The following is a 21450-nucleotide window of genomic DNA, read 5'->3' as shown; positions in this document are numbered from 1 at the left end:
CAGTTTGGCTCAGCGGTTAGAGTGTTGGCTTGCGGTCCGGAGAGACCCGGGTTCGGTTCCCGCTAAGGGCACGTACTTCGGTTGCAGTTTGTCCCCGGCCCTGGTTGGTCGTGCGGGTGGCAGCCACTCGATGTGTCCCTTCACGTCGATGTTTCTCTCTCTCTCTCCCTTCCTCTCTCTCCCTCCCACTCTATCTGTACAAAAAATGGAAAAATGTCCTCGGGTGAGGATAAAAAAACAACAACAACAAAAAAAACTAAAGATAGGCTTACTATACAATCCAGCAATCTTGCTCCTAGGTATTTACCCAAAGGAGTTGAAAACTTTTTCTGTGCAAAACCTTCACACAAATATTTATAGCAGTTTTATTCATAATTGCCCATAATTGGAGGCAACCATGATATCTTTCAGTAGGTAATGGGATAAAGAAACTATGCTTTCTTTACAATTGCATCTATATAATTGAATATTTTTCAATGATACAAAAGGAGCTATCAAGCTATGAAAGGACATGGAGGAAATTTAAATGCATATTGTTAAGCGAAAGAAGCCAGTCTGAAAAGTCTACATACTGTATATTTCCAACAATATGATATTCTAGAAAGGGAAAAACTATAGAGACAGTAAAAAAACAAATCGGTGGTTGCCACGGGTTCTGGGGGAGAAAGAGAAAGATGAATAGATGGACTACAGGACATTTTTAGGGCAGTGAAACTCCTCTCTATGATACTGTCGTTAATGGTAGATAATGTCATGACATTATGCATTTGTGAAAACCCACAGAACTGTATAGCAGAGAGCCAACATTAATGTAAACTATGGATTTTAGTTAATAATAATGTATCAGTATTGGTTCATCAATTGTAACAAATTACCACACTAATGCAAGTGTTAATAATAGAGGAACTTTCTGCTCGGTTTTTCTATAAGCATAAAAATGCTCTAAAAAAAAAAAGTCTATTAAAAATTTTAAAATAATTACTATACTTGGTGAAAAATTTGGCAGCAAATATAACAGACAATATTATGGTGAATATACATTCTAGTTTTCTCAGAGCAGTTTTAGTTTATATCTATTGTCCTGGTATCCCATCTGGTTTAGTATTTGTCATTCTCAGAAGTGTTTTGGTATAAATGATAAATTATATAGTCACCCTAGACAAAAGGTTATTATTGATAATATATAATAAACTCCTATAAATCAATAAGAAAAAACAATCCAGAAGAATAATGGGTAATATATGAGTATTAGTATATATGAACATGAGTATTAATTTTCTAAGACTGCCATAGAAAATAGCACATATTGGGTGGCTTAAACAACAGAAATTAATTTTATTACAGTTATAGAGGCTAGAAGTCCAGGATCCAGGTATTGATAGGTTTGATTTCTTCTAAGATCTCTTTACTTGGCTTGCAGATGGCTGCTTTCTCACAGTGTCCTCACATGGTCTTTCTGCTGTACACACAAATCTTTGTGCTAATCTGCTCTTCTTGTAAGGACAAAAGTCACATTGGATTAGGGCCCACCACATGACTTCATTTAACCTTAATTACAGCTTTAAAAGTCCTAATCTCCAAATATAGTCACATCTGAGATGCTAGGGGTTAGGACTTCAACTTATGAATTTGGGGGGTGGGGTACAATTCATCCAAAAACAATAGACAATTCACAGCAGAAGTACAAATGGCCAATAAATATATGCCAATATGTTTGCTATCATAAAAAAAACAGAGACAGGCAAATTAAAAACAATAACTGACAACCTCCCCAATAGAATGACAAAAAATAATAATAAAAGAAGATTGATTCTGTGTAGGGTTGGCAAGGATAAGGGAACTGCCATTTCTTGGTGGAAAAAAATTGATACAGCTTTTTTAGAGGGCAACTTGGCGGACTCTATCAAAATGAAAAAGTGCTTATCCTTTGACCAGAAGTTTCACTTCTGAGACTTGATTCTACAGAAATACTCACAGAGATACAAAGAGGCATGCATAAATATTTTAATTACAATATTTTTATAATATTTAAAAATTGAAAAACATTTAAATTTCTATTGATAAATAAATAAACTATGATACATCCAGACTATAAAATACTATATTGGGATTAAAAAGAATGAGGTAGACCTATGGTAAAATAAATATCGTAAAACACATTAGGTAATTTAAAAAAAAAAAATGAAAATAAGGAACAGATAGCACACATAGAATACAAATAGAAGAAATGGCAGATTTAAACTTAACCATATCAACAATCACATTAAATATAAATGGTTTAAACACCTCAGTTAAAAGGCATAGATTACGAGACTGGAATTTTTCTTTTCTTTTCTTTTTATCCTCATCCGAGGATATTTTTCCATTTTTTGTACAGATAGAGAGGGAGGGAGAGAGAGGAAGGGAGAGAGAGAGAGAAACATCGACGTGAAGGGACACATCGAGTGGCTGCCACCCGCACGACCAACCAGGGCCGGGGACAAACTGCAACCGAAGTACGTGCCCTTAGCGGGAACCGAACCCGGGTCTCTCCAGACCGCAGGCGGACGCTCTAACCGCTGAGCCAAACCGGCCAGGGCAAGACTGGAATTTTTAAAAAGCAAGATACAACTGAGAGAACTGAGCAGAGGGCGGGAGGAGGTGAAGCTGAGTAGGAGCCAGAACCAGTGCATGGAGGGCTGTGCAAGCCATTAGAAAGAACTGGACTTTATCTTGTAGGCCCTGGGGAGCCACTGAAGGATATATACTGTTTACAAGAAACTCACTTTAAATATAGTCATAAACAGATTAAAAGTGAAAGGTTGGGTAAAGATATACCATGCTAATACTAATCAAAAGAAAGCTGGAGTGGCTATATTCGTCTTATACAAAGAAGATTTCAGAGCAAAGAATATTTCCACAGATAAAGAACGTCATTTCATAGTGATAAAGAGATCAATTAATAAAAAGAATGCAGAAATCCTAAATGTATATGCACCTAATAAGAAAGCTTCAAAATACACGAAATGAAACAGAACTGGAAAAAGAGACAAACCCACAACTGTAGTCAGAGACTGTAAATCTTCTTGTCCTTAATTCATAAATTTCTACTCTGTTAAATGGGCCTTTCTTTATCTCTTTAAACTCTTCATCGAACTTAAAGTCCTTTTCAGATCATTTTTTAGTCTCCAGTTTCTCTGGTGTGAATGATTCCATTTGTTAAGCCCATGGAATGTCTGTCTTGGCATTGGACTTTCCGTATATTTTATAATACTTGTCTGTGAGTTCATCTTCAGCAGGGGTTATTTTTCACAACAGTCTTGTAACTGCTCTGAGTTATTAAGGCTTGTTGTGGGGTGATTTCTCTATTGCCTGTTTCTACTCTTTTGGGGGTTTGCTCCTCTTGACTCTGTATGGGTATAGGTTTCTGTTTCATTTCTAGTGCTGAGAATTTTTCTCTTTCTTGCTTTTGAGTTTAGCTATGTTTTAAAATAAAATTTAAATTTATTTTCAAAATCTCAGTGTTTGGAACAGGTTTGGAAAATTTCCATATCCAATTGGTCTTTGACTTTGATTAGATGTATCACTAGATCTCCCATGACAAAACTTTGAAATCAGCCTCCACCCAATTGCTCTCCTTGTTGTCCTTTGTCCTGGAATTATAAAATTACTTTGTAGTGAGTTTATAAAAAGCTGTTTTTTCTAAAACTGGGGGGAAATGCCATTTAGGATTATAAACTGTCTGTCTTTCAGGATGGAGACTAAAATGTGCTTTATGGAAGATGTTCCTTTGTTTTGGAACATACCACTGGAGTTGGCTCTCTCAGCTATTAATATAAAGCAAGGACAGCAAGGACCTACTCATCATTCTTGGTGAGTATGGGAAAGCACGGTGGGGCCCTAAATAAGACTTCTTGGTCTGAAATGTTAACACCCTTTAGTGATATACATTGAATGAATTTGTGGAATTCTGCCTCTGAACACTGTTTTATTTAGATTGGTCAGGAGGTCAGGTATAACATTCCATCTCTGAGCATCTCCTAATTTGGAATCAAACTACCCTGTACCTGAAATTGCTGTGTTCTTGCAAAGCAGTGTGTGTTTCTCTGGATCGGTTGTTTGCACAAGATGATGGCTGAGATGGAGAAGAATGTGGGAGAGAAGTGCTCACTTCTTCAGCTTAGACCGGAGAGAACAACTGTGTAAGTGACTCAGACGGGGCCTGGCACAGCCCCACCTGGACTTGGGAGTTGGTGTTCCACATGAGATTCTATTTTAGCCTGACCATCCCAACTTTTGAAAGATGTCCTCATAGGTATTTCGTTTTGATACTCCTATTGTCAGTAATGCATTGTATGGAAGATGCAAATTCTGGGGCAGGACAGGAGGGCTCGAGAGGCAGATCTTAGATGTGAGCAAGAAGGAAAAACTACTACTTCTAGGAGCTGGGGTTGGGGGGTAGGGGCGTCATACCTGAACTCCAAGGAAAGGGAATAGTTACCAGATGCCTGGTGGTGTGAGGAGATTCATCCCTGACCACATGGAGGCAGTTGGCAGGTGAGCTGGGCAGTGGGCTTGGGAAGAACTTTGAAGTTAGCATAGGTTCTCAGCAGAGCCACTTCTGAGAACAGTCTAGGGGTACTTTCTAATACGTACTTTCTTTTTCCCCTTAAGATTTCAGGCAATGTGTTGAACTTGTCTTTAGCAATGTTCTAAAGAATGAGGAGAGAGCCTGGCCCGTGCTTTGGGTGGAGGGACAGAGGCCTGCCTGGCTCTGGGTGCAGTGGTGCTGGGGGTGGAGGAGAGAACTGAGCAGAGGGCGGGAGGCGGGGAAGCTGAGTAGGAGCCAGAACCAGTGCATGGAGGGCTGTGCAAGCCATTAGAAAGAACTGGACTTTATCTTGTAGGCCCTGGGGAGCCACTGAAGGATATTAGGCAAGATGGTGATGTGATCAAACTTACATTATATATAGAAAGAAAAATAACCCAGACTCTCATAAATTTGCAGACAGCTGTAGTGGACATCAGTTGTCTTTGTTTGGCTAGTACCTCTTCTATTCTCCTGCGGTAGCAGAACTGCTCTTTCCTGTGGGCACCCATTCCATGTGATTTGGGCAGGGCTGACTGTAATCTTCTCAAAAACAGGGAGTGTGCCTGTGACCCAGGCCTGGCCAACAGGCACACCTGACCTCCCGGCCACAAATACTGGTCCAGGGAGGGGCCTGTGCTTCTAATTTGGGCCAGTGAGTTGAACCCAGGACTTTTCTGACAATTGTTAGGGAAGACCATCTCTTTCTGGTGGGGGTCTCTAAACTGATAGGATATGAATTTAGGGCTCCTGGTGGCCAAGAAGGCTTCCTGCTACACGGAAATAATATATTTGAGAGATGGCATGAGACAGAGCCCTCAGGCTGCAGATTGAGGCACCAGATCCAGCCATGGGTAAAGCCAAGTAGAAAGGCAGTTGGAAGAGAGAGAGAGAGCCCCAAGGACTTTGTTGAGCTACTGGATCCAGCCATTCCTGAGTCCTACATAATCAATCCATCAGTCCTCCTTGGTCAGTTGTTGCGATAAATATGGTGGTGGTGAGGATGCCGGACAGCCAATAACCGAATTTGTTGCATTCATCTTACTTACCAGTTAGAGTTTTCACTAACAGTTGTACATTTTCCCTGATTTTCTCTTCCCTAGAATCAATATTCTCAATTTATTTGACATTTGAAATGGCTTCTAGATCCCTCCCACCTTGGTCATCCTCTTCTGGATGGACTTGTCCACACCAATATCCCTGGGGACTTCTCTCTTAGAGTTGTATTACAATAAAGTACATGATGGACTCTTCTCTGAAGAAGTCAAGATATAAGGTCGATACCTGTAGGTCAGGTGCTAGGGAGACCTTTTGGAGGGACCCTGGTCATGGCAATATATGATTTGAGGTATCTATATTTCTATAAAGAATGAAGAAACTTGGCTTACCATGGAGAGTTCTCAGAGGCCGGCACCTTGGACAACTACAGTTTCTGAAAGGTAAAGTAGAAAGGAGTGTGTCTTCATTTCTGGGCAAAAGAATCCCAGAGTAGTCTTGAAATATAGATGAAACCACTCAGTCATCTTAAATGGCTGTGAGTGAGCTGATCCATAATTAAAGGTGGCTTCAAGAAATAGCAAGAGGAAGGGGACAGAGAGACACTGGGGCAGACCTGTCCTTCTCACCATCTGAGTGTGTGTGTGTGTGTGTGTGTGTGTGTGTGTGTGTATAGAAGGAAATAGTGAACCCATGTCCTTCCAGATCCTACAAGGGTTCTATGACCTTCCTTCAACAGGGCAGGCCTAGATTGATACTCCTAGATGATGAATCTCCTCAAGTGCCCTTACAGACTGCTCTGAAGCTCGCACGTCCTCTTTCTTCTTCCTGATCACTTAGTAAGTTACACACAAGATTAAAATCCCAATATCTACTATTTTGGTGGTTCCCAAGTCCTATGGCCATATGGAATCACTTTGCCTTTTTTTTTTATCCTCACCTGAAGACATTTTTGCATTTATCTTCAGATAGAGTGAGAGGGAGAGAGGGGGGAAGAGAGAGAGAAACATTGATGTGAGAGAGACACACTGAGTGGTTGCCACCCACACGACCCCAACCAGGGCTGGGGACAAACTGCAACCAAGGTACATGTCCTTAGGGGAAACCGAACCCAGGTCTCTCTGGACCGCAGGCCAACGCTCTAACCACTGAGCCAAACCAGCCAGGGCAGAGTCAATTTGCCTTTTAATATCCAAGAAAAAATGGATCAAACCCTCAACCCATAAGAGAGGGAAACTAAGGCTTTTCTGCAATACTTCTGGGGATTTTTTTCTCAATCCTTCTTACTTGGTTTCTATTGAATTTCCTCCCTCCCTCCCTCCCTCCCTCCCTCCCTCCCTCCCTCCCTCCCTTCTTTTCTTTCCTTCCTTCCTTCCTTCCCCCTTCCTCCCCTCCTGCCTTCCTTCCTTCATCTCCCCTCTTTCTTTTTTTCTTTTTGCCCACTGATACTGTTTTTGTCTCTCTACCTGTGTCAAGATCAATGTAAAATATAGACCCTTTTCCTTGATTTCCCCAAAGTAGCTCTAGCATAGGGCATCTGTACCACATTAGCACAGAAAACACCTTAAAGTTGACTATCAGCCATTTCCTTGGCCACACCCCCCCCCCCCATTAGACATCTTTCCTCGAGGCCCAGCCCCAACGCGGTTCCAGTCCCCCCCCCCCCCCCCCCCCCCCCGCCAGCCTCTCACAGCATCGATTTCTCCTGTGGAGCAGCTGTCCCCACTCCCTGCCTGAGTCTGCCTCTGGGCCCAGCTCTGCCTGCACAGAAAGCATTAAGGACCAGCTTTGAAATTACTTTTCTCTTTAACACAATCAAATTATTCATCTTAACTCCTTCCCCCAGTTGACTACAGGCACATAAAGATCCCCACCCCTTTGATATGAATTATGCCACCCCCTTGGAAGGCAGAAATACTAGAATAATTTTGTTGGTTGTTTACATTACAGCTCTTTCTTTCCTGCTGCTCAAGTCTCACTACAGCCCAGAGATATTCCCATCACTCCGCCTGCCTAGTTTCACACACCCTTTCCTGTCTGGCCCACCCCTCCCTGGTCAGCACCTCCTTAGCTCCACCCTATCTCCCAGCACAAGAGCCTTCTGGAAACTGCCTAGGCCTTCATTTCCCAGTTCTTGCTGCCCCCAAGCCGGAGCACCAGCCGTGGGGTGCCTTGACTCCTCCGGCGAGGTCTTAGGAGCCCTGCTGCTTGCCTGGGATCCCTGCATCTATGTGGCTGAGGGTCTCACAGTGTGTGATTCGAACCCAGGGCCCCTACCCTCCATGGTTAAAGAATGGTGAGCTCTGGCTAGTTCCCAGCACACACTGAGCGCCCGGCTGATGGAAAGCATTGAGAAATGCCATCTGCCTAAATCAGGGCCCCACTGCACCCCGGCCCCGCAGGGAGCGGTCAGGCTGGAATGTGGTCTCCCCAGTGCTGCACAAACTGCAGACCTGGCTCCTCTCTGCTCCTCCTGGGCCCCTGGAGGTCCCTCAGCAGGTGGCCTGGGGAGGGGGAAAGAGCAGACACAAGGCTTCTGGGCCGGTCCTGCCATAAACCTACTTCAACTGTTGCACAGCCCCTGCTCTTCAGTGGGTCTCTGTCTCCTCACCTGGAAAATGAGGGGGTGGACTAGATGAGACTGAGGGCCCTGGAGCCCACGTCTGGGAGGGGACATCTTACCTTTAGGAAGGAGCCTATTTTATGCCGGAGCCAGGCCCGCCTGCAGGGGCAGAGGCTGTGCAGCCCCGAGCTGGAGGGGAGGAGGCTGTGCCGGCTTCTGGCCTTGGAGGTCCAGGATGCTGGAGACACGAGGGACTGAGGGGACTCCAGTGTGGCTGGGGCACAGTCGGGGAGGGAGAGTCACTCGAGGAGGCTGAGAGACAGTCAGGGCCTTGAGGGCCATGGTGAGGAGTCGGTATTTTATTCTGAGTCCAATGGAAAACCACCGAGGAGGTTTTCAGTGGGGGCCTGGCCAGAGCACTCTGCCTCTGTGGGGAGAATGGACAAGGGAAGGCCCGAGAGGAATCGGGGATGTGCTGGCAGGGCAGTTCAGTGGTCCAGGCAAGAGAGGCGGGGCCCGAGACTAGAGAGCGGCAGTGGAGGTGGAGAAATGTGCATGGATTAAGGGGGTGGGGGGTGGGGCAGAAATGGTCAGTGGTGACAATAAATAAGAAGGTGGTGAGGATGCTGGACAGCCTGGTCCCCCAGCACCTAGTTTAGAGCTGTTCTCACTAGCACTCAGGTACTTCTTTCTGGCCATTTGCACAGCAGTGGGGCTCAGCCAGCCTCCAGGAAGGGGGGTCAGGGAGACGGTGCTTACCAACCTTTGCTGCCAGCTTAGAAGGTGACTGAGGTGGAACCTCCTGCCTCCTTCAGAATGACACCAGGAAGGGTAAGACCTGGCAGAAACAGAAAGTGGGGGGCCATGGCAAGGGGAGGGGGCTTGGCTTTCCCACTGGATCAGCTCAGAGTCAGGACACCCCAAATGTCAGCATCCTCCAGTTCCCTAACGATCATCAGCTGCCCGTTGTCTGCAGCGTGAGGAACAGCTCCCAGCTGGCCGGCCCATCCGATTTCAGGAACCCTCTCTTCTAGAGATGGCTCAGACTCCACTTGATCTGCTCCAACTCCCAGAGGCCTTTGGGTTGGTTTCAGGGCTCTCCTGGTCAGGTCTGGCAGGTGGGGCAGCTCAATCAATTGGGTTTGCCTGACAGGAGCCTGGGAGCTCTCTTAGGAATAGATGGAAGTGGAGTCACGAGGGACAGGGGAAGAGGGAGACCAGCAAATAAGGGCTTGGTGTGAGGGGAGTGGGCTATTTGCTAAATAAAATTTAAATCCTTGCTATGGTTTCTGCCAAGAAGAGAGAAGTGGCTGATGAAAACCATATGTCTCTAAGTAAGTGGAAGGAGGGGCCAGCTTTGTGTGTTAGAATGGTGTCCCATGCAATGGAAAAATCTCGATCTTAAAGAATACAATGTTAAGAGGCACTCTGAGACAAACCATATTTCGCAATTAAGTAGTTTACAAGGTCAGCAAAGGAAGGACAAAATAAACCAGCCAAAAAGATCTTGCTCAACACCAAAATTTGTTTAATAAAAGTTCAATGTTACAGTCTGAAACTGTAATATAGACTTGTTATATAGTTTGGCAAAAATAGCCAAAAAGATGAAACTCTTCAGGATAGAGAAGCAATTAAAAAATGCTTTAAGTACTGGTGTAGATATTGTATTTCCTGATGTTCGAGAAAAGAGTAAGTTTAAAAATGCAAATTCTCATTTTGCTACATTGACCCTGAGGCAAACTAAACCCAAACAGAGACATAGACAAACATAACTACTGTTCACTCTCTGCAGACCAGAACTTCAATTTCTTCATCCAGCATTCAAATTCCAACATCATGTGGTTCAACCCGACTCTCATGATTCCTTCCCTGCATGCTGCTGTCGCTCACCAGCCCTACCTTCTGTCCTGGGGTTTGCTGGGGCACTTACCTGCCCCTGGGACACCCTTCCACTTGGCTGTTGGAAAAACTTTAATTGTTCTTCAAGGATATTAATTTTCAAGTTCTACTGATTTTCATTGGTTCTTTTGCATAGAGATTCCAGTTCTCTGCTAAAATTCTCTATCTTGTCATCCATTTTTTTGACCCTATTAATCACGGTTATTTGAAAGTCTTTATTGAATAACACCAGCATCTGGATCACCCATGGGTCTGTTTCTATTATGGAGATACTTCTTGGGCGCTGGCTGGTGTGTTTCTCATCAGAGAGGGTTTACTTTGGCCTTCTGGGAGGCCGTTCCAGCTCTGGGTCCGGGTCCAGTCTGGCGTGGCGCCGCCCTGCCGCTGGCTGTCGGACGGCGGAGGCAGCTGCTTCCAGTTCAGCCTTCCTCCCGGCACCTCGCCCTCCAGGGTCCTCTGTGTTGTGTTCTAGGGCCTATGCTCTTTGGTGAGTCTTTGATTCCAAGTTTGTTTCCCCAGTCCCATCTAACTTCCAAAACCTCTGCTCAGCTGCTGGGTCTCTAGCTGCACTTTCTGCGCAGCCCTTCACGACGCCGGTGAGTCCTGCTTATGAATCAGCAGGTACCTCGGGGCAAAGGTCGTGGAATTTTCAACCTAATGTGCGTCTCCTCCCCCAGCCATCTTGGCCCTCAGGTCCCGCTTGCCTAGGAATTCTGCACGACAATGGTCTCACACCCCGTGAGACGGCCCAAATCCCCGGCTCAAGTTTTCAGCTCCTTACACCAGCACCTTGGCTTGGTCCTCTTCCCCGCTTGCCACTCACGAATCAGCGATACCTTAGGGGAAGAATAGCACCAAATGCCACCTCCGTATGCTCCTCTTCTTTCTGGGATCCTGACCTCTCATATCCTGGCTTCCTGAACAGATGTCTTTAGGATTTTGTTCAGCTCATTGTTAGTGAGAGGTCTCTCATGAGCTGCTCTGACATTACCAGAAGGGGCGTCCTCTACCCGCTCCACTGGAATGGAGTTCCTGAAGGCAGGAACCTGGTCTCCATCGCCGCCCTGATGCCTGGCTGACTCCAGGGCTTTAAATATCACCTGTGCCTGGACGTTTCCAGGTGTCGGCCCCAGTCCGGCGCTCCGCCCTGAGCTCAGTCCCCCATCCCACGGCCACTTCCCCTCTCCACGTGACCGCTGCACAGACACTCAACACATCCCACATCTTGTTCTTCCCCACAAAGCTGTCCCTTCCCCCGGCTGCCAGCTCAGGAGGAGGCATCTCCCCCATTGCCCTGCTGCTTCTGTCAGAAACCCAAGGGTTACCGGTGACAGTTCCCTCTCCTTCCCCTCCTACCTCCATCCTCCCCGTGTTGCTGATTCCACCTTACAATGTCACATGAACTCATCCAGTTCTCTCCTGTCGCCGCCACAGCCCCGGCCCAGCGACCGCTCCCCTTCCCTCCGTTATTTGGTAGTCTCCTCACACTCCTCCCCAAAGCCAGGCTGGCCCCTTCCCAACATGTTCGCCAGCTACCCTGTGAGCAAAATGACCCCTGGAAAACAAAAATCCGATTATGTCATTGCTCTGCATAACACCCTCAATGACGTCCATCGCTTTTAAGTAAGCTTTGAAGATAAACCCTCAAGGAGCCCAAGCCCCTCCCAGTCTTGGCTTGCCTGACTCTTGTCCTTGACACACAGTTCACTCTTAGGGTCAGCATTTCGAGTTCCTTCTGGCCGCTGGGTTCTCTATGCATGCTCTTCCCCTGCCAGGGAACCCCCTTCTCCTCATGTCTGCCTCTTTCCTGCTCTCCTTCAGGTCTCGGCTAGATGTCCCCTCGTCAGAGGAGCTTCTCTGACCCCACTGTTGGGTAGGTGTGGGCTCGCAGTCATTGCATCCCGCCCTTTGCTGATAACACTCAGTACGTTGAAATGATGCAATTAATCAAGTGTTTACTGAGTATATTTCTTCCCTACCAGACTCTAATCTTGTTTGTCTTGGTCACCCCTAGCAAAGTGCCTGGGACATCTTAGAACATTTGAATAAGTGAACAAAAGATTGACAAGGACAGCAGCCACCCCTGACCCCAGCCACCTGGCGGAAAGTGACAGGGAGTGCTCCCCAGCGAGAGCCAGAGGGATGGGGTTTGTAGTAAGCCGGCGTCTGAGATGTAACTATAAAACAAGGAATCCTAAATTGCTGCCTAATGCAGTCTCCTTATTGCCGGGTTTCATGCACTGGCCGGGAGTTAGCAGATCTGGGTTCCAGTCCCAGGTCTGGCACAAATCATGACGCATGACATATTTATAAATGCTTCACACTTTACAAGGCATTTCCACAGACAGGATCTCATTAAACCGGCTTGGTGACCTACAATGAGCAGCTTTTAGGAGCCTGTTGGGAAGGAGGAGATGAGGGAACGAGCGGGGTTCCAGACCCAGCTCTGCCGTCACCTCCCCACATGATCTCAGGCAAGTTTCCTCTTGGGCTCACGTGCATAATATCGGGATCCAATGAGATGATCTTTAAGGTTTGTCTGTGGAAATTTAGAACTAAGACTCCAGGACGGCTCCAATCAGAAAGCCAAGTAGCAAGGCAGCACCCCAGAGGCAATACTGTGGGTGCCCCAGGCAGCGGCCACATGAAAGCAGGACAGACACCAGGACTTCTGTGTAGGTGATTTACTTAAGAACTGGTCCCAGGGAGCAGGAGTGAGGGGCTGGGAGAGGGGTGGGGAAGGAGAAGCCCAGCTGAGCGACAGTGTCCCACCACTTCTGTCTTGAAGAGCCAGGACCTCACTGAGTCCTGCTGAGAAGCCACAGCCCCTCCTAGAGCGGCTGCTCTTTCCCACCAGCGCCCACCTCCAGGAGTGTCACCCTGACCTGGGCTGTGCTCACTCATAGACTGAGGAGGCTTCTTGGTAGAGAAGTCCTGGCAGACACTGCAGAGAGAATTCTTTTTTTTTATTAATTAATTTTTGTTACAGATGTTTCTCCTTTTCCCCCCTCTGATTCTCCCCTCCCCCTCCCTCCCTGCCCTTTCCCCAGTTTGTTGTCCATGTCCACTGTTCATGCATACATGCATATAAGTTCTGTGGTTTCTCTCTCCCCCATGACCCCCTCTTTAGGGGATTGTCAGTCTGTACCCCACTTCCGCGTCTCTGGGACTACCCCATTCCTCAGACTGTTATGTTCATTATATTCCACAAATAAGTGAGATCATATGAAACTTGTCTTTCTCTGTTTGGCTTGTTTCACTTAGGATGATACTTTCCAGGTCCCTCCATGTAGTCTCAAAGGATAAGAGATCTTTCTTTCTTACAGCTGCATAGTACTCCATTGTGTATATGTACCACTGCTTTTTTATCCATTCATCTACTGATGGACACTTGGGCTGTTTCCAGATCTTAGCTATTGTAAATAATGCTGCTACAAACATGGGGGTACATATATTCTTTCTGATTGGTGTTTCAGGCTTCTTAGGGTATATTCCTAGAAGTGGGATCACTGGGTCAAATGGAAGTTCAATTTTTAATTTTTTGAGGAAACACCATAGTGTTTTCCATAGTGGCTGCACCAGTCTGTATTCCCACCAGCAGTGCACTAGAGTCCCCTTTTCTCCACATCCTCGCCAACACTTGTTGTTTGATGATTTGTTGGTGGCGGCCATTCTGACAGGTGTGAGGTGATACCTCATTGTTGTTTTACTTTGCATCTCACAGAGAGAATTCTTAAGGCAGCACTCTGAGCGGACCGTGCTCAGACCTGTCCTCACAGCAGTGCCTGGAGTCATGGTGGGACCAGGGCATCAGATACCAGTCACAGTGGGGCAGGGACACCACACCCCAGCCCCCGCCATGCAACAAAGGGCACGGGAGCTTTCCTCCTGCACCCCACCAGTCCTCGGCCCTATGAGTCTGAGACCCCCCCAAACTCCATCCACATTTTGTGGAGCTTTTGGAAAATGGGGTGGGGGGTGTCTGTCTACCTGGGCAATTCAAAGGGGGCTTAGCAGAGCCTTGGGACACAAACTGTCTTTCTGCTGGGCCATCCTTGAGTAATGGTTGGGCTGGACCTACATTGAGGACGCTGGTTGTTCACGTGGCTCCTCCCGCCGGGCATCCAGTGATGCTCCCCAAGGTTAACAAGGCTCTGACTACAGGCTCAGGCTCCCCAGGCCTGGCAGGGCAGTGCCCCAGTCAGAGACCCTCGCCCGCCTCTTCAGTGGCATAGTGTTTCCTCGCTGTCCTTTTATAAATCCAGGACCCTGCTCTCCTCAGCCTTCCTGTTGATTCTCACACTTTTTTTTTTTTTTTTTAATTAAAAAAAAAAGGAACGTTGGCAGCTTCTGGCTCTTTTCCTCTGCTATACCAATTCTGCTCTCCCCCAGGCAACGCGAACGGGAGACTAAAGGGGGGGAAAAGATCTCTTATGAGAAAGTGGAAAAAACACAAAGATTTAAATTTTAAGATATTACCTGCCCATGTTTTACCTCTGGCTGAATCTTTTAATCCCCAAAGAAATATCAGTCTCCTCTGGAGAGGAGAGGGCCTCGTCCTTCTCAGAAGGCTGGTTCCTCTGTTTCTCTAACTATCCCCCACCCCACCCTCAGATTTCCTAGTGCTGAGTAATAAAGAATTTGTCTGTCTTAAGTCTCTGGCTCACAGAAGGTCACCTCTAAATCCTTGGGCCTTCCCAAGTGGTAGGAATGTCCTTGGTATTCAAGTGGGCAGCTCAGGCCTCGTCTGAGTTCATGCTGAGGAGATTACTCAGGATGAGACCAACTTGTTGTTAGAGGGTTAAGGTTTTGAGACAGATGATATCAGCTCAACTTCTGGGGAGGGAAGGGGGCAGATGACACTCAATCACAGGACAAATGATTCAGTCAGTAATGTTGACATAATGAAAACCCAATAAAAACTCTAGACACCAATGCTCAGGTGAGTTCTTCCTAGTCAGTGTCACACATTGATGGTCCAGGAGGGTGACACCTCCTGAGGACATGGAAGCTTCACACTGGAGACCCTCTGGGACCTCAGACTCTGTGTCTCTTCATTTGACTGGTCCTGATGTGTTTGCAGTCCTAAGTATAGTGCTTTTCTGAGTTCTCGGAGTTGTTTCAGTGAATTATCAAACCTGAGGGGCAGTGGCCAATTGGTCAGAAGTGCAGGTAGCCCGAGAGCCCCAGAACTTGTGGCTGGCGTCTGAGGGGAGGGTGGTCTTGTGGAGGACTATGCCCTTGACCCGTGAAGTCTGCACTAACACGAGGTAGTTAGCGTCAGACTTACTTTAAAAAAATTGTTTTTATCCTCACTCGAGAACTTTTTTTTCATTTTTGTTCAGACAGGGTGAGAGAGAGAGAGAGAGAGAGAGAGAGAGAGATGTGAGAGGGACACATCGAGTGGCTGCCTCCCACACCACCCCAACCAGTGCTGGGCGAGTTGCAACCAAGGTACATGCCCTTGGCCGGAATCGAACCTGCGATTCATTGGCCGCAGGCCGTCGCTCTAACCACTGAGCAAAACCTTACTTTTTACTTCGGTGTATCTACCACATCCCACCACTGCCTAGGGAGCCCCCCTCATCTGTCAGGAGACTCAGTCTTTTCCAAACGTAAGTCCCATCTCCACCCTCATCCCAGGAGCCGGATTCAGAGGCAGGGAAACCACCCTCGAGCTGAACCGAGTGTGTCCAGTGCAATCCGCGGACAGCGCCGTGTAGCGTGGAAAGCAGCCATAGTGCTTGCAGGCAGTGGCTGGTGTGTGGTGTGCTGGACAGAACTTCCTACCCTTTCCTCTTCCCCCTGCTGTCCGTGACCAGGCTAGCTGCTCGTCTGGCTTGCGAGGGTCACCAGGGCCCCTTGATCAGCCCTCTCTGGCTTCCCAGGCCCCTCTAGGTACTCTTACCTCAGAGTTCTCCGGGCCTAGCCATGCAGTCTTTCCTTGGTGTGTGCAAGAAAAAAGACAGCTTGTTCTCTAAAACTACTTAGATGTCCATCCCAAGCTCCCACCTTCTAGGCTTGCCATTAATAATGCTCCAGCATCTTCCAAGTTGAATGATTTCTTTCCCATTTAAATGTGCCATCCATGGGAGATTTACTGTTTCTAGCTCCCCACCATAACAGACCTCCTCTCCCCAGGCGATGTAAATGGGAAACTGAAGAATTGGCTTAAACAGTCTATTTGGATGAGCTAGTCCCTCTGCGTAAGTGTTCAGTGTTTCAGATTCTGTACCCCCGTCTCCAGTTCAAGCCACCATCTGGCAGCATGCAGGAGGCTTCCTGGCCACGGGGAGGTGTCCTTAGATCCATGCTTGTTCTGTGCATTTTTGCTGGGGTCTAACAAGGCATGACAGTCACACCTGGCCTTAAGGACCATGTGCTGACACGCACCTTGGGAGTCTGTGTTGTCCCATTTGTCACTGGGAGAGTGCCTCTTTTTTCTTTTTTGTTTTTCAACTTTTATTAATTTATTTTTGTTACAGATGTTTCTTCTTTTCCCCTCTTAGACACCCTCCTCCCTATCTGCCCCACCCCCCAGCATCGTTGTCTATGTCCATTGGTTATGCATACATGCATAAAAGTCCTTTGGTTCATCTCCTCTCTCTTCCCCGCCCCCTCCTCTGAGGTTTGTCCATCTGAACCGTACTCCTTTCTATGGAGGTGCCTGTTCATCCTGGCCAGGCCTTTGCTTGAGCTCTCAGCCCCTCTGACCCACTCCCTGGGACATGTGGGAACTGCAGAGTTCCCTGCACGGCCAGGGGAGCGAGGATCCCTGCCTTGCTCATGACTCGGCTACTACTAGGGCATCTTTGCTTGCACCCCGCTGGAAGCAGCCAAGAGTACAAGGCAGACCTCTAGGGGGTGCAGCCCCGACCCTCCCACAGTGAGCTTGAGGAAGCGTGACTCAGGCACTGGGATTCTCAGCACCCGGGGTGTTTCTGAGCACCCCTGCACCCGCCTCCTTGGGTAGTGAGCTCATGACAGTCTGGTGTCTTCACTGTCTTCTTCATCCCCTGTCCCCAAGACCAGAAGGCCAGTCCTTCTGTCCTTTTCATTCCAGTCAGCCAGGATGCTATGAACATTCGTGTACAATTTTTTTTGTGGACAAATGCTCTCAGTTCTCTTGGGTATATACCCAGGCATTGGAACTGTAGGGTCATATGTGTTAAAAAACAAAGTTCATCAGATTTTAAGGATCTTATTAGCTTTATTCAACAATTCATAAATCAGACAACATGCAATCTAGCAGATAGAAGTTGCAAGGAGCTGTACAAAAACGAAAGACTTTTATAGGCAGAAAAGGGCGGGAACAAGGAAGTTATATTAGCAAAAAAAAAAAAAAAAACCCCAACAGATTAGTTGTGGCAAGGTCGTCTTCCTCTATAGGAAGTGGCAGGGATCTATCAGGCAGATGACCTCACTAATGCTAATTAGATGATTCCTGATTGACTAGTTTTAAGATTCCATTTCTGTGAGAGCCAAAGCTGTAATTAAGTTTGATGATATAGGGCTTAGCAGAAGTGACTCCATCTTGGGCCTGTTGTCTTATTTTTAACATATGATAACTCTGCTTAACATTTTGAGAAACTGCCAAACCCTTTTCTAAAGTGGCTACACCATTTAACATCCCCACCAGCAGTGTATGAAGGTTCCAATTTCTCTGCATCCCCCCAACACTTACTGCATTCTTTACCCAAGAAATAAACGTCTATGCTAAGAAGCATAGACGTTTATTTCTTGGGTATGCAGTGGTATCTCACTATAGTTTTGATTTGTGTCTCCCTGATGGCTAGTGATGATGAGCATCTTTTCATGTGCTCATTGGCCATTTGTGTATCTTCTCTGGAGAAATGTCTATTCATATCCATTGCCTATTTTTTTGAGGTGGGCTATATGTCTTTTTAGTGTTGCGTTATAAGAGTTCTTTACATATTCCTGATACAAGGTTTTGTGTTTTTCCCCAGCCCTTTTTGAGAGACATCTAACTCAAGGTTGGAGTAGGGGTTGCAGTTTGAACAGTTGGTAGAGTTCACTGCATGGTGACAGAAACTTTGCAAAGAGTACATCCCATCCCATGCAGGAGGGTTCGGGCAGGGGCAGACCTGGGGAGGAAGGGCGAGAACTATGGGGACAGGCCTGTGCCTACTGCTGCTCGACTACACCCCTTTCAAAATCCCTGCTGAAGAGGAGTTTGGATGGAGGGGCAGGGATGCTGGTTGTATTGCGTATTAGAAGGATCATATGGGGGTGGAAATTTTTCTTTGTTTCTTTTCTTTTAAGAAGCATAGACATTTATTTCTTGGGTAAATGAGATGATACATAGAAAAGCATTTTGGAATTACAAAGGGATATGTAAAGGTAAGGTGATATTCTTATTGCTACTATTTTTCTTTAAGAACCAATAAAAACTCTCTCTTGGATGAAATTACGGAACTTGTGTGTGCAGTGGGGCAGCTGTGGGCTGGAGTTGGGGCACATGTGGGGGGATGAAACTAAAGGAGAGATGAGGGTAGCAGTTTGCAAACCTTGGTTACCTGTGTGAGGTGAGACACACACACACACACACACGTTTGTGATTTCTGGCATATTCCTTCACCACCTGTACAGTTATTTCCTGAGCATTTTTTTATATGCTCCTATTTCTTTTAATTAAGCAGATATTTATAAAAGAAACTTTATATCAGTTATAAATGGCTAACCTGCATCATTTTCAACATGGAAGTGTATAAACAAATATAGGGAAAACCAAACAGTGTTATTAAATTCTGGCTGGATGCTCTTGTCTTCTGGGCTTGAAATACTCTCCCACCCTGGCCGGTTTGGCTCAGCGGTTGGAGCGTCGGCCTGCGGACCAGAGTCCGGGGTTTGGTTCCTGCTACGGGCATATACAAAAAAAACCCAAAAAAACTCTCCCTACTTAGCCTGGCTCACCTCTCCTTGTCCGTCAGGTCTCCATTCCAATGTCGCCTCCTCAGGAAGCCTCTCCAGCCCTGCCCCATTCCCTCTTTGCTTTATTGTTTCATGGCCCGTATCACTGTCTGAGGGATGCTGCTTTTCCCACGTGTGTCTGGCTCCCTGGGGCAGGGCCTTGTCTCATTCACTCTGCCTCCTCTGCGACCTCAATAAGCAGTTATTGAATAAAGAGCTAAAAACTCTGAGCTGCAGGGATGTTCTCTAGTTGGTTTCCTTTCAGCGAGTGTCCACAGGGTGCCAAAGGCACCCGCCAGCCTGTGCCACTGCAACAGGAGGGCTGAGTCAGACTTGAGCCGGAAGCAGCTTCTGGGGGTGTCACCCACAGGTCACCTGGCCCCCACTCCCTGCTGTGGGAATCCCCAGGCCTGCGCCTGCGATCCGGCTTGGATCCCCTTCTGCTCGCTCACCTGATGGATCCACAGCCTCACTGAACCTCACCAGCAGGGGCGGTACCCTGCCGACCTCACAGACCTCGGTGAGCATGACAAGAGACAGCTTCCATGGGCACAGCTGGCGGAGAGAAGCTACTCAATAAATGATGGTTAAAGCTCAAAGGGCTTAGCAGAAGATGGGATTTAATTACTGACTTTGCTGGCTAATACCCTACCCTTCTTCCAAGCCCAACTCCAAAAGGTAATAATATTACTTACTCTTTATGGAGAATTCATTATGTGCCCAGTACCTTGCTAAATAAGAGCTAAATAAATATGTCATTTTATTTTATACTTGCATTGATCTTATAAATTAGGGATTTACTATTCCCATTTTATAGATGAGGGAACCGAGGCTTAGAGTGGTTTTATGACTTGCCCACAGTGATGTAGCCAGTCCATATTCTTAACCACGACTTTATAACAACCACTTAAATGCCACCACCTATGCAAAGACTTCCTGCCCAGTGGTCTCACCTCTTCTAAACACTCATAAGTATACTATTATGCATCTGCGGACCTCTACTCAATCTCCCTTGGGGTGTGTGTGTGTGTGTGTGTATTTGTGTGGCAAGTATCCATTTCTTGAGGGCCAAAACCACAGCCACTCATCTCTCCCCAGGGTCAAGCCTGGCTCCTGGCACACTGTAGGTACTCCACCCGTGTTTGCCAAGTCAGTGAGGGACTGAGGGCTCCTGGGTTCCTTCTGCCAGGCTCTGTCTCCGGGAAGGAGAAATGAAGAGAACTGAGGAGTTGATTTCCACAGATACAGATGCGCTCCAACAGAAAGCCCTTGGGGTGTTTAGCGAGGAGAGCGTGTGGAAAGACCTGGGTGGAACCAGGAAACCCACACCAGCACAGCGAGGGGGGCATGCAGACCACCCCGGAGGCAGGAGCAGGGAGGTGAGGTTGGGGAGTTTCTGCTGGCCTGTAACACTGATGCTGTGCTGGACTTCGGTGTCTTTCCAGATTCATTCTCCACCCTGCACTTCTCCCCGCGGAGATGAGAGGAGGAGTGATGCTGGGGTGCGGATTCCATGCATGTGGGGCCAGGGCTGGTAGCAACTCTGGTACCATCCCAGGGCCCTGCACTACCCTGGGCAGTTCTCTGCACCCTGACCCTGCCTTTGTGGAGAGTTCCGTGAAGTTCCTTTTGCAGACCCTCTCCAAATCATCTCAGTTTGCAAGCACCCTCTGCTCCTGCAGGGCCCTGGCTGATGGGGTGGATGCCCGTTTGGTGCTCTTCGGGCACTTCTAGGCACACTCATTTTTTTGTCCCCACAGCTGGGACAGTGCTTGGGGTATGGTTGAGCACTCAGTCCTCACAACATCCCATGATTGTCACCCCCATTTTATAGTCGAGGAAACTAAGACACAGCGGGGCTGAGTAACTAGCCCAAGGTCACATGTCTTGTCAGCGAGGGCAGATCTGGGGGTTGAACCCAGGCAGTGTGACTCCCGAGCCAACAGTATGACAGGCAACCTGCTACTGGGCTGCCTTTCTGCTTGTTGTTTAGGGGGTGGTGCCTATTAGCCCTGGGAACCCAAAGAACCCATTTCTCTGCCCACTCAGAAGCTTAGGTAGAATGGGCAGAAGGCGGAATGTAGGTCACCGTGGCAACCAGATCACCTGGTCACACAAACCCGTGAGCCCTTGGGACAAAGGTTCTGCTGCCAGCAGAGAGTAAGGAGTGGCTGGCATGGGACAATGCTTGAGGTACCAGATACATTGGGAGGACCTGGAAGAATACCAGGTGGGTAGATCAGGCTGGAGATTCTGGGCAGAGGTGGACGCTTCCTGAGGCAGGTGAGCGAGTGGAAAAACGCTTCCTGAAGCTGCAGAGTTGACCAGTCAGAGCAGGGTGGGCCCTGGCCTTTGCGCAGGTCCAGTCCACTTCCCCGAGGCCTCTGCCCCATCTTTCTCCCGCTCTGTAGCCCACTTTTCATCTTGTCTCTGATTCTCTCTCCTGATCTGTGCCAACACACACACTCCTTTCCAAGACCAGCAGAGACAGGGA

General features: G+C 47.4%; 1 protein-coding gene across 1 annotated transcript in view; it reads left to right on the top strand.

Moving 5' to 3' along the window:
• Positions 1-21080: 21080 nt before the first annotated feature.
• Positions 21081-21450, top strand: part of CIB4 (calcium and integrin binding family member 4) — a 41445-nt gene continuing 41075 nt past the window's right edge. The window contains exon 1 of the mRNA XM_036263068.1: positions 21081-21186. Coding sequence (XP_036118961.1) covers positions 21133-21186 — 54 coding nt within the window. The 5' untranslated portion in view covers positions 21081-21132. The remainder of the gene's footprint in view (positions 21187-21450) is intronic.

Source organism: Molossus molossus, unplaced genomic scaffold (assembly GCF_014108415.1).
Source record: "Molossus molossus isolate mMolMol1 unplaced genomic scaffold, mMolMol1.p scaffold_m16_p_15, whole genome shotgun sequence".
Classification (NCBI taxonomy): Eukaryota; Metazoa; Chordata; class Mammalia; order Chiroptera; family Molossidae; genus Molossus; species Molossus molossus.
This window is presented reverse-complemented; position numbering and strand designations above follow the sequence as displayed.